The 21017-nt window shown below is 40.5% G+C and overlaps 1 protein-coding gene across 9 annotated transcripts in view; it reads right to left on the bottom strand.

Annotated features, from left to right (window-relative positions):
- Nucleotides 1-21017, bottom strand: part of ppfia4 (PTPRF interacting protein alpha 4) — a 461362-nt gene that overhangs the window by 82184 nt on the left and 358161 nt on the right. For all 9 annotated transcript variants that reach the window (XR_013548847.1, XM_078420653.1, XM_078420654.1 and 6 more), the window contains 4 exons: nucleotides 13262-13483; nucleotides 12150-12296; nucleotides 8343-8477; nucleotides 4392-4475 (listed from right to left, as the gene is read on the bottom strand). Coding sequence is in view for 8 of the 9 variants with exons in the window: in XM_078420653.1 (XP_078276779.1) it covers nucleotides 4392-4475; nucleotides 8343-8477; nucleotides 12150-12296; nucleotides 13262-13483 (588 nt within the window). In the remaining variant the exon portion in view is untranslated. The remainder of the gene's footprint in view (nucleotides 1-4391; nucleotides 4476-8342; nucleotides 8478-12149; nucleotides 12297-13261; nucleotides 13484-21017) is intronic.

Raw genomic sequence — 21017 nt, 5'->3', positions numbered from 1 at the left:
GTAAGCAAAACCCGCCGCTATGCCTCTCGCAGTGTAATCAGTGTTTTGGGGGAACAGTATGTGTGATGATACCGTTAAAATGCAGAATATATCTCATCTATCAATTCACAGATTTTTGGTGTTTTTCTTTTTAAATGTTTCTGCAGGTTTCTACCTACTAAAATGGCGCCATGACATACTACGTTTTTTAGGGTCGAGTGGTCTACCTTGCTCTGCTCTATTATCTTTGGTTATCGCTAATTAAATACACCTTGCTTTAAACCAATTGCTCAGACTATGCCACAAAATAATCTTCCCTATTTCCTTGCGGAATCATTTGCACACTGCATGAATCCAAACACCATGTTTGAGTTGACGGTCCAATAACTAAACCACCCTGTTGCTATATTCATAATAAATACTATTTAAATAATAAAGTTAGAGCTGCAGTTTTAATTCCAGATAATTGCTACTTTATGACAATTAAAAAAGAATTCTCACCATTCCATCTATATTTATTCTATTTACTCTGCTTTTCTATATATTTCAATCCTACAAATTTTGTTAATCTAATCTCTCTATATTATTGTTCATTAATTCATAAATTATAGTAGAATTATGCCATTTGGCCCATCAAGTCTACTCCGCCATTCCATCATGGCTGATCTATCATTCCCTCTCAACCCCATTCTCTTGTCTTCTCCCCATAACGCCTGACACTCTTCCTAATCAAGAATCTATTTAGCTCTGCCTTGAAAATATTCAATGACTTGGCCTCCACAGCCACCTGTGGCAATTCCACAGATTCACCACCCTGTGCTCATTATTGAGCTGAAATAGCTCCAAACCTTTGTCTCTGTGGCCTTGTCCTTGGCTGCCACTTTTAAGTTGCACAGTATGTAAACAGTTTGGTTGATTAAATCTGAAATCCCGAAATTATAGGTTGCTGCATCTACATCAAGATTGTGGTATCCAAATGTTTAAGAGTCGGGGAAATATATTAACAACAACCAATCCAAGTTACTCCAAGACTGATTTTAATTTGCAATTGGAAATGTTTGTAGCTATTCATCTTTGGAAATGCATCGAGTCACTGTGTTCCCACATACTGAGCTTTGCAGGAAGCCAAACACAGTGGTTCATTTTTGAAGTGCAATGAAAATGGCCCGTTGCCTCCATCTGTTGGTACTCAATTGTAAACAACATACCGAACAAACAAGGAAACAGCAATACAAGCTGAAAGTTTGAAACAAAATCTAATAAGGCAGAAAGTACTCAGGTAGCAACAATGGAGAGAGGTAATGCTACCGAAAGTGGAATGAAAAGGAAGGGACTGCAGATGCTGGTTTCAACCGAAGATAGACACAAAATGCCGGAGTAACTCAGCGGGCCAGGCAACATCTCTGGATAAAAGGAATGGGTGACGTTTCGGGTTTGAGTTACCCCAGCATTTTGTGTCTAAAGTGGAATGAATCTCTACAACTGAGCATTTAAGTAACCCAGTTGGGACATTTCATGCCCAAAGGGACATTTCATGCAAATAATAAAATGATGCAATATAAAGTAAGTTAAAAAAATACCATATTAAGCAAATACTGTAATGTACACGGTATGTACACAATGTACAGTTTATTTTTGCAGATATTATGTCCAGCAATTAACATGCCTTCACAGAAGGGTGGCAGTATACCAGTTTTCCACACTAATCTAATTTTATTTACTGTATAACAGGTGGATGTCAATTTATCATGTACATATTGACATCAGCCTGTTGTGCTGTATTTAAGGCTGAAGTAAAGACATTTGTCAATGACATTTTTGGCTCAGGTAAGCAAACCAACCAATTTTTTGTTTTCCAAGTAGAAAATAATTCCACCTGTGGCTATTAAGGTCAATTTTGAACTGATTGATAGAATTTAAAAAGCAGGTATATGGGTGGACAATTCCACTGTCATGTATGTGTAACTTGCTTATCACACCTCCTCAAAGCAGTCACATTTAACTTCCTACACATTCTTCTATTGGGACACATTGGGCCGAATCTCATCGGCTGGCAGTTGATCATTCTGTACTTCGAATACGTGATCACATATCAAAGTCTGAGACAATCTAGAGGGTAGTTTAGTTTAACTTAGTTTATTGGCACGTGTATCGAGGTACAGTGTAAAGCTGTTGTTGCATTATAACCCATCAGCGGAAAGACAATACATGTTAATAATCGAGCCGTCCACAGTGTACAGATACATGATAAAGGGAATAACAATTAGTGCAAGATAAAGTCCAGTAAAGTTTTGATTAAATATAGTCTGAGGTTGTCCAATGAGGTAGATAATAACTCGGGACCTCTCTCTAGTTGTTGTTAGGATGGTTCAGTTGCCTGATAACAGCTGGGACCTAACTGTCCCTGAGGTGTTCATTTTCATGCTTCTATACCTTTAGCCCGATGGGAAAGGGGAGAAGAGAGAGTGACCAGGGTGAGACTCAGCCTTTGATTATGCTGGTGGCCTTGCCGAGGCAGCTTGAAGTGTCGATGGAAGGGAGGTTGGAGGTAGATCCTAGTGTCAATGGACTCACCACAAATCCCAGTAGAAGTGCAGCAATGTGGAGAAGAGTGGAGACAGGGGCCCTTTGCATCCAGTGCCCCAACCCCCTCACGTACCCTAATGGAATCTTCACCACTAAATCTATTTCAACTTAAAGATCTGCCTATTATAGCCATCCTCTACTTTGATATTTTGTGCTTCATCATTGAAAACATGTCATCCAACTTTTATTCTGTACAACGTTTTTTCTTAATGAAATCTTTGGGTTACATAAATCTTGGACTTAGAAGAATCCATAAAAAGAATATGGGACGTAAATTAATCTTCTGTCCGGGCTGCACATTTAATGTGCTTACATATTTGTGTTGAACTCTGGCTTATGAAATTTCATTCAGGGAACTCGGGATATTACGTTTTGGAACATACAAGTGGACAAACTTTATTTATGTTTGGTGTTCTCCCAAATTCCTTCATTTTCTATTTAGTTTTCCCCCCCAATTATTCCTTTAATTGTCTCCCTTGAGATAAAAGGAATCATGAACTGTTTGAATTATAAATTGGGGTGGATGGAGACCTGAGGCTTAAAGTGGTTTCCATCTCAGCTCATTACAGCAAAACTGGTCGCTGATTTCTTATGGAAGCTGCTCAGATTTCCTGTTTATGAAATAGTGAAATTACGATTCATGTTATTCATTCTGCCTTTTTTAATGTTTGGAAGCCATCATCAATATGATTCTTCAAGAGCTAACACTTTACAACTCCTTGCCGCTGACTGCCTACCAATGTTATCTCCATTCCCTTTTCCCCTCTGCGAAACTGTATATTAAATTAACACTTCCTCAAGTTATTAAATTGCAGCAAGTTAGGAGTGCGTTCGGCAGAAAGCACCATGGGAACTACACTCGCCCCCCCTGCAGGACCTATACATCAGGAGATGTAGATCGAGAGCAAGCAAGATTATGAGGGACCCCTGCCACCCCAGCAACGGACTGTTCCAGATGCAACGGTCAGGCAAACGCCTCCGCTGTCACGCTGTGAAAACGGAGAGGATGAGACGGAGTTTCTTCCCACAGGCCATTAGGACTGTTAACTTTTATAACTCCAGGGACTAAATTTTGTCTTCTCTGTATTAACTTTTATTTATATGCTGTAACTAATTTTTTTTTTGTTGCACAATCCGCAGGCATTGCCACTTTCATTTCACTGTACATCGTGTATGTGCATGTGACAAATAAACTTGACTTGACTACCTGTGACAAACCTGTGCCACATACCATTGATCATGCTGACCAATGAGCTGTTTTATTAAACTCACAAATTTAACTTTATATTTCATAGAATTACCTTTCTGTGCTATGCGACTCGAAGCAGAAGCATTTTTTAAATTGTTAACGCATAAGGATATTTAATTTAATTTTTCACAATCGAAAAAGCGGATTGAGCAATGAAAAGCTGTCCTAAGCAAGCGGCCAAGTCATTACCACCGAAGACCAGGGACAGTTTCTTCCCAGCTGTTATCCTGCAACTGAACCATCCTATCACCAACTAGAGAGTGGTCCTGAACTACAACTTCCTCATCGGAGACCCTCGGACTATCTTTAATCGGACTCCACTGGACTTTATCTTGTATCAAACATGATTCCCTTTATCTTGTAAGTGTACACTGTGGGTAGCTTAGTTGTAATCATGTGTAGGCTTTCCGCTGACTGGATAGCACGCAACAAAAAGAGCTTTTCACTGTACGTCGATACACATGGCAATGAACTAAACAAAACTAAGAAAGCATCATAATTTAAATACAAATTTCTGTAAACCATTTTCACTTCAACAATGGAGCCAAATTTCATCCAGTAACAACATACAACCTACCCGTGAAAGCTCTTGATTTTTTTCTTCGAGCTGGCTCTCCAGTTGTCTTAAACGCTCTTCGATGTTCCCATGTCTTTCCTCTGCCTAACACAAGGAGAGGCAAAAGGTTATCCTGTATTCACAAGGCTGTTATCTGGTCAGTGATGTTGGAGGGGGAGTTTGCAGAGTTAAACAGGCACTTCAGGTCCTTGGCTTAGCATGGCTTCATGAATCAAAACCAAGTAGCCTGCAGCGAGTAGGAAGATTCCTGTAAATATTATGGTTTACTTTCAAATATCACAAAATTCACTCTCAAAATTCGCATTTCTACATCATTTCATAATATGTACATAAGTTCACTGACATAAACTTTGTCACTTCAAGCTGAAATATAACGGAACATGAAATGTGAATAACTCTGCACTCTTTCAACACAATTTTCTCAATTGAATATTTGCGTAAGTTAAAAGTGAGTCACAATTGTCGGCTGAAAGATAAATAACCGGCTCCAACATTTCATCCTATTTCTGCACAATTTCATAAAAGTTATCCGTGTGTCAGTTCTCCTCCTCCAGTCACGTTCGATCGCTTCCCATTTCCCACTTGCTGTGGAGTTGCTCCAAGCTGTGACAGTACGTCAGTGCGGGGTCTGATTTATAGCATTAAAGAACATGGAACAGGGGGATGCCTAATTGGAAGTGGGCGTTGTGCAAAGTGCTGTGGGAATCTAGCAAAACAAAAAGAACACTGAAGACAATGCAATAAAAAAATCAACTCCACCAATATGATCTCCATCTCCATGATCATCCTCTATGTGTTCTGGAGTAAAATTGGCTCCATTGAATTTTTTTTAGTTTAGAGATACAGCGCGGAAACAGGCCCCTTGGCCCACCGGGTCCCCGCCAACCAGCGATCCCCGCACATTAACACTATCCTACACACACGAGAGACGATTTTTACATTTACCAAGCCAATTTACCTACATAAATCGTACGTCTTTTATGTAGAGAGAGAGAGAGATGTAGAGAGAGAGAGATGTAGAGAGAGAGAGAGAGAGAGAGATGTAGAGAGGGAGATGTAGAGAGAGAGAGATGTAGAGAGAGAGAGAGAGAGATGTAGAGAGAGAGATGTAGAGAGAGAGATATGTAGAGAGAGATATGTAGAGAGAGAGAGAGATGTAGAGAGAGAGATGTAGAGAGAGAGACAGAAATGTAGAGAGAGACAGAAATGTAGAGAGAGAGAGATGTAGAGAGAGATGTAGAGAGAGAGAGATGTAGAGAGAGAGAGATGTAGAGAGAGAGAGAGATGTAGAGAGAGAGATATGTAGAGAGAGAGATGTAGAGAGAGATGTAGAGAGAGAGAGAGATGTAGAGAGAGAGAGAGAGAGATGTAGAGAGAGAGAGAGAGATAGAGGGGGGAGGGAAGGAGGGAGGGAGGGAGGGAGGGAGGGAGGGAGGGAGGGAGGGAGAGAGAAAGAGAGAGAGAACTGGTTATTGATTACATACAGCAGATCTCAGCAGTATTAATCAGTCCCTGCTTACATCAAATTTGTACAGTCTTGCACAATCCATCTGTGATTTACTGTGACCACGCTCTATATAAGAATATAATATATTTTCAGACTACTCGTTCCTCAACATGTAACCTCTTCCCTTGTCCGTTCTCACCTCCCAACCTGCAAACTCTTGTCTACTTCACCTCACCAACTCCAGCAGAAATTAAATGACCACAGCCATTGCAGTCAGTTTGGAGAAATGCTCTGTCAACTCCTCTGTCATTTTGGTTGGCAAAGCTTTTTGATGATTATAATTTATAGCTACTACTTCCAACTTTAACTATATAACAGTAGTGATTAAATCTACCATCTTTCCAAAAAAAAGTTCCAACTTAATTATACACATCAAATACACTTTGTCTCATAATTATGTGCAAAACCAATTAACAAGAAATGACAGTATATGCAAAATAAACTCTGTGGAATAGAAAAGATAAAATGTTATGCACTGGAGATTTTTAATAGAAAATACAGAAATATTCAGGTCATCTGTTACTGTGGAGAGAAGGAGAAAAATCAGTGGATTCATGTGTGGATTCTGTGTCAAACCTTTACCTTCTTTTTACCTCCACAGACACTGACCGACTTGCTGAGTGTCATAAAGTTATAGACATTATCAAACATTTATTCAGAAACATACTAGCAAAAATACCATATTGCCACAGAGAGAAAATGAAGTCAACTAATCATTACGCCAACCAGGACTATTTACTGTGTAAAACCTATGTAAAACAACTTCAAATATAAATATTTGCACTGGTTAAGTTAATAAGGAATAAATAGTATTTCAGGATGTTTTTATTCGAGAATTAGAAACAGTCTGGTGCAGAAAAGGGCAAGTGTGGGGTGAAGAGATATTTATTTTTGAAATTTTCAATTATGTCAATTTTTGAAAGAACCCTTCAATTAGGGGTAAAGTGACAACAATTAATTAGTTTCCCAATACCAAATGGTCAATCATCAGCACTGAAGCACCAAGTTTGTGGATAGCCAAGACTCTACAAATGGAAAAATCTGGAAACTGGTCAGGAAATTTGGGCCTGAATGTGATGTCACTGCCCTGGGAATATTGAACTGACTAAATACCCAAGATTTTTGTGATGGAGAGGTTCCAGTGAACAACCACGGCACAGAAAGCATTCTGAAATAAATTTAAAAATACATTTAAAAACTGTGAATCTGAGATGGTATAGTCATAGGCCTCCTTGTTCATGCCACCCAAAATGGCATCATAGGATAGTCCCAATTGTCTGTATTTGGCCCATAGCCGTTTAAACTGTTCTTATCCATATATCAGTCCAAATGTCTTTCAAAAGCTGTAATTGTATCTGCAAATAGGGTTAAATTTATTGTGTAGGATGAGAACTGAGCAACCTTCTCGGTTAAATCTGCCTGGCAAGTGCTTGCATCTTATCAATACACTGCAATTCAACATGGAATTTATAACTTTAGAAACTCTGGGAAACTTGGTAATCTGTCATTTTAGGTAAATTCAATTGCAAGACTGTCACAGATTTTTCAGATATTCAGGGAAAGTGTACAACATCGGAAAACTTCAGAACATCATATTCTGGAACAGAATTTCAGCCTTATTATTAGATACTGGAGATGAACTGAGCTCAGAACATGAGCCACAACACCAGCATTCATTATGTAGGTCTCAGTGGTGTTTGTATCATTAATTAAGTGGAAGTTCACAAAAAATTGTGAATGATTACATCAATGTCATCTCCTAATAAAGACAAATGAACAATTTTTAAAAATGGCAGTTAGTCATGAAATGGCCATTCAGTTATTTTTCAGCATGCAAATAAAAGTTTATTTTTGCTAAAGTGGACTCCAAGAACACGGTTTACATTTAACTCATATGCTCGGAGGTCAAAACATGGTCTAAACGGTTAGTTTAATGTTTCAATTGATGAAAAATGATCTACTGAACTAGAAATGAGAAAAATCCATTAATGTGGCAAATTAGCAGTGAAAAGTGCTATCCTAAATAAAAATGTTTGAATAAAACACTTGTAAAAATAGATGTCACGTTTTAAACAAGTAGTTTAAAGCTTATCAGAACAAAAAGTTGTGAAAGATTTGACTGAAGGAAAGTTTCATGAATCATGAATATTTAATATTTTATGTGCTTTAAGGTCATTACTGAATGTATTCCCCTACCATTTAATGCAAAATCCAAGGTCACATCTTATTGCCAGAACTCTACATCCATTTTATATGTCAATGTCCATTCAGTAACATGTACATCACAAGATTTCCGCGTTATAAGTCCAAAAATAAGAAACAAAAAAAATCAAAAATCTTTCGAAGGTGTGGAAAGTGTGATGAATCAAAATGCAGATTGGATGCATGTAGAGGTGTGATTGTAGTGTTTCCCTCCCATTTGCAAGGCCAGTGGTAAGACACACCTTTGTCAGAGCTGCGACTCGTTGAGCAAGCTCAGCTTCCACCTCGGGCAAGGTCTCAGCCTTCCTCATCGTCTGCAGCAGCCTTTGCTCAGCCATCTCCAGCAGTTCCTGGATGTGTCGATTCTTTTCTTCGCCCTTTAAAAGAGAAAAGAGCTTTGTGATTGCTGCAGTAACATTGTTCTTGCCGAATGATGGTTCGGCACAGCACATCTCCTTCTACTACATGTCACATTCTCTTCCCTCAACCATCTCTCAAAAATAGGCTGTGAGACAATGAATAATTTGCATCGATCCACTCTGGAATATATGATTTTTTTTTAAATGCTGCGCGTAGACTATTTAGGACTACTGCACATCATAAAAATATTTAGAATGATATTTTTAAAAATGGAACCAAAATATTTATTTTGAAATTACACAATAGTAATACAGCACAGAAAAAAAACCCTTCTGCACAAACTATCAAGACTAACCCCATTTAGGCGGCACAGTGGCATAGCAGTAGAGCTGTTGCCCTACAGCTCCAGAAACCCGGGTTTGATCCTGACTATGGGTGCTGTCTGTACAGAGTTTGTACGTTCTCCCTATGACCCGCAAGGGTTTTCTCTGGGAACTCCGATTTCCTTCCACACTCCAAGGATGGTTTGTAGGTTAATTGGCTTTGTTAAAAGTTGTAAATTGTCCCTAGTGTGTAGGATGGTGTTAGTGTACTGGGTGATCACTGGTTGGGGTGGACTTGTTGGACCAAAGGGTCTGTTTCCACACTGTATCTCTAAAGTCTATTTAGACTAAGCTAATTTTATTCTGCCCAAATACACATCAATGTGCAGATTGGTGCAGGCTCGAAGGGCCGAATGGCCTACTCCTGCACCTATTTTCTATGTTTTTCTATGTACTTCAAGTTGAACAACGCATCCACACACTCAGGGCAATTTACCATGGCAATCCACCAACCAGCACATCTTAGGTTGACACAAAATGCTGGAGTAACTCAGCGGGACAGGCAGCATTTCTGGAGAGAGGGAATGGGTGACATTTTGGGTCGAGACCCTTCTTCATACTGGATGCATGTAGAAGTGTAATTGTAGTGCTGTAGAGGAGTCTGTAGTGCTGAAGGGTCTCGACCCGAAACGGCACCAATTCCTTCTATCCAGAGATGCTGCCTGTCCCGTTGAGTTACTCCAGCATTTTGTGTTTATTTTCGGTGTAGACCAGCATCTGCAGTTCCTTCCTACAGCACATCTTTGAAATGTGGGTCGAAACTCACCCAATCACAAATATCTGGATTGAACCCGGGTCTGGAGCTGTGAGGCAGCAAATCTGCTAGCGGCATCTGTATGCTGCCCGATTATATATATTATATAAACATTAAACCCTTTATTACTTGTTTATTTTGGTGCTTGGACTCCCTGCAACATTCACCTCTCCAGCACAATGAGACAAGAAACCTCCTCTGCACAAAGTTGTCAATATCACCATTTAGTCACATAAGAACATGATATTCATGTTAAATTAACGTTTAAGATTAATCTGCACTTCATCACCATTAATACAGACTGTATGCGTTTACACTAATTAATTTTTGCATTACACATTGGAAACAAGCATTAAATCCTGCAGTATAACCCAATATTGCTATATTCCACATTTTGTCTTCTAAGCTGGAATAAATGATGGTGATAAAGCCCTGAGCTATGAAGCAAAGCACAACACATCATGTTTACTTTTTCAACTAACATTAGGATTCAGAGAAAAGTACATCCAAATGATTTTAACAGTGCAGGCTTCTACTGTCGTTTGTTCATCATCTATTGTCATAGTCTTTAATGTTTGACCTTCTGGTGCAATAACTACTAATCGTTGCCTACGTGCACTATAATTAAAGGCTAATCAGTGTTTAAACCTATGGATCAAACAGCTTTTGATTTTTTTCTGGAGTTTTGGAAATTGAAAGCTGTCTGGAAACAGAAGGTTGCTGTCGTTCCTGGGTTGCAGATAGTGAGAGTATTAACAATAAAAGATACCGCATCAGTGCTTAATCCCAGACGGTGACCCAAATAAATAAAATGAGGGAACTTCCTCATCTGCTAAATGCTGAAGACAACCACTGGGACTCAATCATCAAGCTGCAATAAATGACGCTGACAGAGCCCTGAGCCCTAGGAACTCCAAGCAAGCACAATAATGCATCATACGTACACTTCTGGATCAGAAAATATTTTTGTCAATGTGAAAAGAAAAATCAGCTGCATGATGTGATGACTGAGTGACTCTGGATAAATTAAAGGCACATCGTAGGTTGAATTCTGTGCCGACTGACTCAACACTTCCAAGGAGACTGCTCCATTCATCACACAGATTTAAGTGGAGCAGGTTTAAGTGGAGCAGTCCTGATGTGCAAGATTTTATTTTAAATTAAAAGCGCTGCTGTCTAGTCAGCCTGGTGTCACAGGAATTGAGGCCACTAGTTCGCTGTGGTAGGCTGTGGGCACACGCAGTGACATACTATGCACGCATTTGGCAGTTATTAGTGAACTGACGTGCATTTTCTCAAAGAGGGGACAGAGTTAATCTTATCCACTTCTTTGCATAGTTCTTGTTGAGGTCTGTCAACTAACCACTCACTCAGTATTAAATCAGGAAGTGGACAAGCAAAGCCAGTGTTTATTTCCCGTTCTTAACTGCCCTTAAAAAGTTGGCGCTGAAATGTCTTGAACCTGTGAAGGTGCTCGTGTGAAGAAGGAATGATGAGATATTTCCAGGTTAACATTGTGTGCTACTTGGAGATGAACCCATGGTTGATCCTTTCTTCTGTCTTTGGCGTTTGGAGATACAGCGTGGTAACAAGGCCTTCGGGCCCACCAAGTCCACGCCAACCAACTCACTAGCAAGATCCAACACACCTAGGGACAATTTACAATTGACAGAAGCCAATTAACCTAAAATCTTTGGAGTGTGGGAGGAAACCGGAGCACCCGGAGAGAAACACACGCGGTCACAGGAAGAACGTGCAAACTCCGTGCAGACAGCACCCGTAGTCAGGATCGAACCTGGGTCTCTGGCGCTGTAAGGCAGCAACTCTAAGGCTGCCCCAATCTGCCGCCCTCCTGTCATCCTGGTGCCTTTTGGTGATGCAGTCACAGGTTTGGGAGGTGATGTCCACCTAATCTGTGCGAACAATTGCAGTGCATTTTATTATGGTGGAAGAAATGAATATTAAGAAAAATGCATGGGATTAAAACCAGGCAAGCTGCTTTTTCCTGGATGATGTCGGACATCTTAAGTGATATTGTAGCTGCACTCATTACACTCACAATACTCATGGACTTGTGCCTTGCAAGTGGTGCAGAGGCTTCAGGTACCAAGAGGCGAGTTGGTTGCTGCAGGATATTGAGCTGACCGGGTCTTGTCGCCACGGTATTTATATGGCTGGCCTAGCTGAGTTTCATGTGACCCCCGTGGGAGAGTTGGCAATGATATTGGAACTGAATGTTAAGGTTAAGCTGTCAGACCTTTGGAATTGGAGCTGTAGCATGCCTGCCACAGTGAACAGGAAAACCAGACGGAAGTAAACAAAAATAACAGACCAGTCTTGACATTCTATGATCTCAAAATAAATGACTACTCATCGAATGCATGGTGAGAATAACAGCACTTGACAATCCTAAAGATTATCTCGAAAGATGTCTTTATATGATTTACTAATGGTGGATAAAATGCCTATCATTTTGTTGGCCTGCTGTAAACTGACAAGCCAAATAGTTTACTCATCGGCATAAATATCTTCATCTACCACACAAAGGTTACCTGACGGTGCAGAGAATCCTTATTTGCAAGCTCATTTTCAAGTTTATCGTTAAGATCGTGCACTGACGTGGACTCTCTTTGTGCAGCGAGATAGCGCTTTTCAAGTGTTGTAATCCTCTCCTCCATATCTTCCTTCTGTGCCATTGCCTAAAGCCAACAAAACAGAAAGTTAAATGTTGAATTCAACCAGATGTCAGCCTTTGCTTGGTTGATGACACACCTGGACGAGAAAGTTGTCATTTCAAACCCGTTGACAATCAAAGGTAGAACTTCAGTGCAATAGGAATTGTCCGAGCTTCTCTTTTGTAGAGATAAGGATTCCTCAGGCACCATTTAAAGAAGAGCTTGGGAGTTCCTCCCGAGCAAATGTTTTACCCTTAATCAGTATCCTGAGTGTAATAAGAGATAGCCGTGGAAATAGTGGATGCAATGGTTGACATCTTCAAAACATTCTTTAAATTATGAAATAGTTGTTGTAGACTGGGGATTGTCAAATCATATCTTATTATTTAAACAAAAAGTGGGGGGAGAGAGAGAAAACAAAGCATTACGAGTCAGTTAAGCTAATATTGGTAATAGGGGAAATTGCTTGAGTGGATGGTAAAGAATATGATAGCAGGAGTTTTAGAAAATATCAATAGGAATAAAAGAAGTCAAAATTCCAAACCATTGTCCAATTGGTAAAAATCTCGGATGAAAATATTTACAATTGGACATTGTAGACAAGAGAGGTTTTAAGAGGATATGATTTTAAATAATTGGAAGTTGGTCACATCCAAAGATACTGGAGGAGCAAGATGAACCACTCCGTTGAAATCGCCTATATTGAAGTGTAGTACGCAAAGGAACGTAACGTCCATCATTTTAGTAAACAAAACCCACCGTTCGTTATGCCTCTCGCAGTGTAATCAGTGTTTTGGGGAAACAGTATGTGTGATGATACCATAAAAATGCAGAATATATCGCATCTATCAATTCACAGATTTTTGTTATTTTTCTTTTAAAATGTTTCTGCAGGTTTCTGCCTACTAAAATGGCGCCATGACATACTACGGTTTTTAGGGTCGAGTGGTCTATCTTGCTCTGCCCTATTATCTTTGGTCACATCTCACCTCCCTGATGTCTCTCTGGTACTTGTTGTTCATTTCTTCAGATCTGATCAGATCCTTCCTGGCTGTATTCAGGTCTTCTTCCAGTTCAGCCACCCGCGCTGATATTGTAGACAGACGGTCTTTCATCTGCGTCACTTCAAAGTTCTGTTTCTCCAGCGTGTCCTGCATCTCCACAACCCGACTAATCTCATCATCGGGATCAATGGAACCATTCGAAAGTCTCTGCAAGGTTAATGGCAAAACAACTAAGATCACAGACACAATGTTCTCCTTGTATTCACAGTCGGGAACTATCATAATTAGAAGTTATCGCTTGGACATTTTAAAGTGAGATATGAACTGTTAAAACAGCTTCATTTTAGTAAGCAAAGGAAGAGTTTGAGTCGGCTGGGACTCTATTCCTTGGAGAGCAGGAGGACGAGGGGTGTATAAAATCATGAGAGAAATAGATCGAGCTGATGGCCAGAGTCTCTTGTCCAGAATAGGTGAATCGAGGACCAGAGGACATAGGTTTAAGGTGAAGGGGAAAAGATTTAATAGGAATCTGAGGGGTAACCTTTTCACACACAGGGTGGTGCGCATATGGAACAAGCTGCCAGAGGAGGTGGTTGGGGCTGGGACTATCCCAACGTATAAGAAACAGTTAGACAGGTACATGGATAGGACAGGTTTGAAGGGATATGGACCAAACGCAAGTAGGTGGGACTAGTGTAGCTGGGACATGTTGGCCGGTGTGGGCAAGTTGGGCCGAAGGGCCTGCTTCCACGCTGTATCACTCTATCGCTCTATGTCCTTACAATAATCTATGCAGGCATATTTAAGTAGGCTTTATTGAGATTGGTTCCAATCAAAGGGCAGATTCAAATTGATCTATACTACTGGATAGAAACATAGAAAAATAGGTGCAGGAGTAGGCCATTCGGCCCTTCGAGCCAGAACCGCCATTCAATATGATCATGGCTGATCATCCAAAATCAGGACCCCTTTCCTGCTTTTTCCCCATATCCCTTAAATCCTTTAGCCCTAAGAGCTAAATCTAATTCTCTCTTGAAAACATCCAGTGAATTGGCCTCCACTGCCTTCTGTGGCAGACAATTCCACAGATTCACAACTCTCTGGGTGAAGAAGTTTTTCCTCATCTCAGTCCTAAATGGCCTACCCCTTATTCTGAAACTGTGAACCCTGGTTCTGGACTCCCCTAACATCGGGAACATTTTTCCTGCATCTATCCTGTCAAATCCTTTAAGAATTTTATATGTTTCTATAAGATCCCCTCACATCCTTCTAAATTCCAGTGAATACAAGCCCAGTCGACCCATCCATTTATCATATGTCAGTCCCGCCATCCCGGGAATTAACCTGGTGAACAAATTGTTGTAATAAAACAATAAAGAAATTGCGACATTGATGACATATAAATGTTCCACATAATTCTGCACTAATCGGGCATTACATTGCCAAGAGCTGATGGTGCAAATATTAGATTTTAAAGCCACTGACCACATAGAGTGCAATCAGAAGTCTGTAATATTTTATTCCAAAGCAAAATGTACAAACATAATTTGCAATTAATGGCCCTTCCTCTTTTGTAATAGAATCCAATTAATCAATTTTGTAAGAAATTAATATGGAGTAACTCAGGAATATTTGTGATTTTTTTGTTGATAAATGTTGATGTGAAATATCTGAACGGGCGGCTCATGGTAAAAGCTTTTGAGCCCTGTGTGAGACTTCTATATTTTAAGGTGATTTTCAATTCATCTGCTCCACATGGCTGATGAAAGGCAACATTACTGAAGCAATTGTCCCTATCAGGCAAAAGACCATCAAAGCAATGTTGCTCCTTCTGCTCCAAAGGGATTTGTTTCACACAGTGCAAATGAAAGGTGCATTGTCATTGAAATATAAGACTTCTCAGACAATAGACAATAGGTGCAGGAGTAGGCCATTCGGCCCTTCGAGCAAGCACCGCCATTCAATGTGATCATAGCTGATCATTCAGCTTGCTGGCAAAGACCAAAAGTAGTTGCACATAACAATGATTTGGTCTAAACACCCTAACCAGTACAATCCAAACTAATGACAATTCCAGTGTTGCAATTAGAACAGATTCACAAGAGTGACACATCATCATTAAACCTTTTCATGTCGATGGCTTCATTACTCTGGGCACTGTTCTGGATGGAGTTGTTCTGCTGAAATTATCCACTCCGGTCTCTCGAGTGTCTACTAACTAGAAATTTCATAAATATCTTTCTGAGCAACTTCCCAATGTGGTTGCAGTTGAGGAACTAGTCAGCATGACAACATTTGCAGTCTCTTATGTCTCCATATTCACAATGCGCCCTTATGTAGTTATAAAAAGATGCTAAGCGGACGGGAGAACCAAGTCATTCAGTGCAGAATAGTTGTGAAAAAGAAAACTGTTGAGGGCAAACTGTTTTCTCTGGAACATCGGAGTTTGAGGAGAGACTTGCTGGAAGTATATACAATCATGAGAGGCAGAGGTAGGTTGACAGTCAGAACCTTTTTCCCTGGGTGGAAATGTCCAAAACTAGGTGTAAAATTAGTAAAGATTTCCATTCACCATCCCCTGACTAAAGAAATTCCTCCTCATCTCCTTCCTAATAGAATGTCCTTTAATTGTGAGGCTATGACCTCTAGTTCTAGACTCTCCCACAAGTGGAAACATCCTCTCCACATCCACTCTATCCAAGCCTTTCACTATCCTGTATGTTTCAATGAGGTCCCCCCTCATTCTTCTAAACTCCAGCGAATATAGGCCCAGTGCCGTCAAACTCACATCATACGTTAACCTACTCATTCCAAGGATCATTCCTGTAAACCTCCTCTGGACCCTCTCCAGAGCCAGCACATCCTTCATGGAAGTGCAGGGAATAGAAGGATATAGATCATGTACAGATAGATAAGATCAGTTTAACTTGGCATTTTATTCGGCACAAACATTGTGGGCCGAAGGGCCCATGCCTGTGCTGTACTGTTCTATGAATCAAGTGTTCTGAAGAGGTGAGAACAGAGTAGGTTTGAAATGTCTGAGAAATTATCCATGAAACTTAAAATGTTCAAGGATCTAAATTCACTGATGGAACAGTGAATTTTCGTAACTTAAAGCAAGCAAGAAATTAATATAATACTATAACCACAATTTTAGATGAAAACCAATATGTATGCATAATAACGTGGGTAATCATACACTTTCACCAGGATTGCTACTAATCTCTAAGCATTTATGAAAATCAGTATCTAATTTAAAGAACCAATGATGTACAAGTTCAAAATAATAACCAATTTGCCACCTACTCAGTTCTCATGTAGAGATAGACAAGAAAGAATTGATGAAGTTATTTTGTACTTAATGACAAAATTATACCATGAGTAATTTGCCCTTTTCAAACATAATTTGATCTTCCGAGAGAGGCAGATGTAGATCACTAACAGTCTAATAAAAAATGATTATAAAGTTAGGATGAGCTGCTAATTGGATAACTTCAAAGAAAGAAATTAGAAATACGACAGTCTGCAACCATTCACAGTACAAACAACAGGTTAATTCTGATTCTCAGGGCTTTACAATTAGTATATAAATAGATGATTTCAGATTTCCAGCATCTGCAATATTTTGCTTAAAGACATAAATAGATATACGAATGACAAAAGGTGAACATGATGCATGTAAAAAGTTGATGTTAAGATTTAAAAAAACACAACTCGAGCATCACGTTGGCAGGTTACTGCAAAGGCGTTTTTGTAAGTTTCTTTTCACATTCCTTAAAAATGTATTTTTGCTAACTAATTTGCATGAATTTTCCATTTATAGTGAAATCAACAACAAGCATACAAAAATAGAATCAGCACCGGTTTCCCAGGCTGCTCTGTGCCTTTTTCCAACTGTTACTTCGGTTGAAAGAAAAATAAACAGAATCAAAATGAACAATAGCAAAAGCTGCAAATTTTGTCAAGAACCGAAAAGATAGAAATGTAAAAATATACATCGAGGGCGTGCAGCGTAAGTTTACTAGGTTAATTCCCGGAATGGCGGGACTGTCATACGTTGAAAGACTGGAGCAATTAGGCTTATATACACTGGAATTTACAAGGATGAGAGGGGATCTTATCGAAACGTATAAGATTATTAAGGGGTTGGACACGTTAGAGGCAGGAAACATGTTCCCAATGTTGGGGGAGTCCAGAACAAGGGGCCACAGTTTAAGAATAAGGGGTAGGCCATTTAGAACGGAGATGAGGAAAAACTGTGCAATCCTGCTCCTTCTCGACCTTAGCGCAGCGTTCGATACATTGGACCACACCATCCTTATTGACCGTCTCCGGTACGCGGTTGGCATTGATGGCACTGCCCTGAGCTGGTTCGCTTCGTACCTCAAAGATAGGAGTTTCGCCATCAACATAGGCAGTTATTCCTCTGCTCCAGCTAGCCTCTCCTGCGGAGTTCCACAAGGCTCCATCCTAGGCCCCATTCTCTTCTCTCTATACATGCTCCCCCTTGGCCAAATCATTCAAAGGCACGGCATTTCTTTCCACTGCTATGCCAATGACACTCAGCTTTACCTCCCCCTGAAACCCAACAACCAGTCAAATTTAAACAGCCTCTTACACTGCCTTGAGGACATAAAATGTTGGATGGCACAGAACTTCCTCCAATTAAATGAGAGCAAGTCTGAGGTCATCCTATTCGGCCCCCCCGACTCCATCAAATTGATAACAGGCAGTCTTGGAAGTCTATCCTGCCTAGTCAAACCGCATGTCAAAAACCTCGGCATGATATTTGACTCTGCATTAAAATTTGATAAGCAAGTCAACGCTGTGGTAAAAGCCAGCTTCTTCCAACTTCGAACCATAGCCAAAATCAAACCTTTCCTCCAATTCGACGACAAAGAAAAAATCATTCACGCTTTCATTTCCTCCCGCCTAGACTACTGCAACTCCCTATACACTGGGATCAGCCAATCTTCCCTGTCCCGCCTGCAACTGGTCCAAAACGCCGCAGCGAGACTCCTGACGGGTACCCGTAAAAGGGACCACATCACCCCATTCTGGCCTCTCTCCACTGGCTCCCTGTACGGTACAGAATCAACTTCAAGCTCCTCCTATTCACGTATAAAGCCCTAAATGGACATTCCCCCCCCACATCAAAAATCATCTAACCCCCCTCTCTAACTCCAGGTCCCTCAGGTCGGCCGACTTGGGGCTACTCACTATCCCGCGGTCTAGGCTTAAGCTCAGGGGTGACCGCGCTTTTGCGGTTGCAGCTCCTAGACTGTGGAACAGCATCCCTCTCCCCATCAGAACTGCCCCCTCCATCGACTCCTTTAAGTCCAGGCTCAAAACCTATTTCTACTCCCTAGCGTTTGAGGCTCATTGAGGAGGCGCTGTGAACTGTTTGCGTGCTACTGTATGTTTCATTTTTTTCCTTAGTACCTAATCAGATGTACAGCACTTTGGTCAACGTGGGTTGTTTTTAAATGTGCTATACAAATAAAATTGACTTGACTTGACTTGACTAAACAATGGGACGGATGGCAGCCATTTTGTGTGTAGTTTTTGGCAGTTTGGGCGAGCTAAGAATTTTGACCTGTTCTCCTTTCAATTGTATCATGGTATTATGTGCAGCAACTGAAGAAAATGAACACAAAGGCTGGTTTACTGTCACCTCCAGTACATTCTGTGCTCAAATCTGAAATGTGGGGGGTTTGAGTTCAAAACTATAATTGAAACTGGAGGTCAGGGAATATTGTGTAGGAAGGAAGTGCAGGTGGTGGTTTACACCGAAGAAAGACCCAAAATGCTGGAGTAACTCAGCGGGCCAGGCACCATCTCTGGTCGAGACCCTTCTTCAGACCTGAAACTTCACTCATTCCTTCTCTCCAAAGATGCTGCCTGTCTCGTTGAGTTATTCCAGTGCTTTTTTATGTCTAGCCAGGCAATATTGTCAGTGTTTCCCCAAAACTTTATTAACTACATTCATGCATCAATGATATTGTCAACAGTGAAGTAAATGTAGATAATACTAATAAATTATCCTGTGGCTGTACCTTTTTAAGGGGAGGATGGTAGTTTGTTCAGCGCCAAAAATATGAATGCTCAGAACATATATTCTTCAATGAATGATATCAAAAAATGCTCTCAATTCTGGCACCACAAAATGAATGGCAATGTAAGATTTTCTCATTAACATACCTGCATCAGAACTTTGACAAAATACCAATGTGAAAACCAGGCAAACATTTAGCAGCAATCAGTGTTGAGTTTGGCACATTAAGCATTCACATGACACGAATGGAGGAAGTACGTGCGCCAAGAAGCATCTGTGGACTCAGAGTGATGGTCGACATTTTGGGTCGAGATCATGCATTTGGATTGTCATAATGAATGGTGGAGCAGGCTTGCAGGTCACATGTCCTGCTGCTGTGTCCAATCCCGATGTTGTGTGAGGCATGACTTTGTACACTTGAATTCCAAACTCGATTCCATTGGGCAAGGTCTTTATGCCTAGTCCCAAATCCAGATTGGAATCCCGTGGATTCCTCGTGCCCACGACTACCCTTCTCCATGGTGATGTGGGCTTACTCTGGATGCTCAGGTCTCGCTAAACATGTGTTCATTGGTAATTATAAATTGGCCATAGTTTACGTTAACAACAAAACAGAATCAAAGGGGAGATGACGAGCACGTATGAGTGAATCAGTCACAGGAGTGCAGAGAAGTAAGGAGAGGGGGGAGGCAACTAATAAGGTAGTTTTTATGGGAGTCCATATAAAGTTAACTGTGCAAATGGCCTCCTTCTGTATCATGTGTAGGAAAATAACTGTAGATGCTGGTTCAAATTGAAGGTAGACATAAAATGCTGGAGTAACTCCGCGGGTCAGGCAGCATCTCTGGAGAAAAGGAATGGGTGACGTTTCGGGTCGAGACCCTTCTTCAGACTGAAGAAGGGTCTCGACCCGAAACGTCACCCATTCCTTTTCTCCTGAGATGCTGCCTGACCCGCTGATTTACTCCAGCATTTTGTGTCTACCTTCCCTCTGTATCATTGTATGTTTAAGATGTGAGGCTAACTATAATTGTCATACAAGGAGCTGATGTGGAATATGACCTCCTTCTGTGTTGTTAACAGTCTGTGATGTAATTTTCTCCTCTTGTTCAAGGGGGGGCTATGATATTTTTCTATCCAATGTCCATAAATTGAACAGGTCTATTTTATAATAACAACTGCATGGAGTGCTATTCAAATGCTGACCTATCCACTGTTGTTCCGTGATGGCTTATGAGACAAGCCAACAGAAGCAGTTTCACAATAACATTTATTTTGTCCTTTAATCATAATTTGAAAATGAATGAGGCGTTCTGAATTAAATTAAAAGCAAAATAAATTCACCAGAGTGGAGAAGAAAAAAAGAGAGAGTAAAAAACCCCAAGCATACAAAAGCATAGTAAAGGAAATGAAATGAGAATATCTGGGTGTGGAGCTTTGTGGTAGCATAACTAGATCCCTAGCTAGAACTGAAAGGATTTTCAATGCTCCAGCTGTTTCTACACCTGAACACAAGTTCGGTTTGCTTTATTGTGAACATCATTGCATATATGACAAGGAAGATTGTAATCCCCTGACTGCCTCCACAGTACTACTGGCCAGAAGTGCTCCAAGCACTGCGGGAGAATTTACCCACTCAGGCAATGCTGGCTGTCAGAGAAATGACATTCTGCTCTTCTGTGTTAG

Source organism: Rhinoraja longicauda, chromosome 24, assembly GCF_053455715.1.
Source record: "Rhinoraja longicauda isolate Sanriku21f chromosome 24, sRhiLon1.1, whole genome shotgun sequence".
Lineage (NCBI taxonomy): Eukaryota > Metazoa > Chordata > Chondrichthyes > Rajiformes > Arhynchobatidae > Rhinoraja > Rhinoraja longicauda.
The sequence above is the reverse complement of the archived record's forward strand: the minus strand, read 5'-3'. Positions and strand labels throughout refer to the sequence as shown.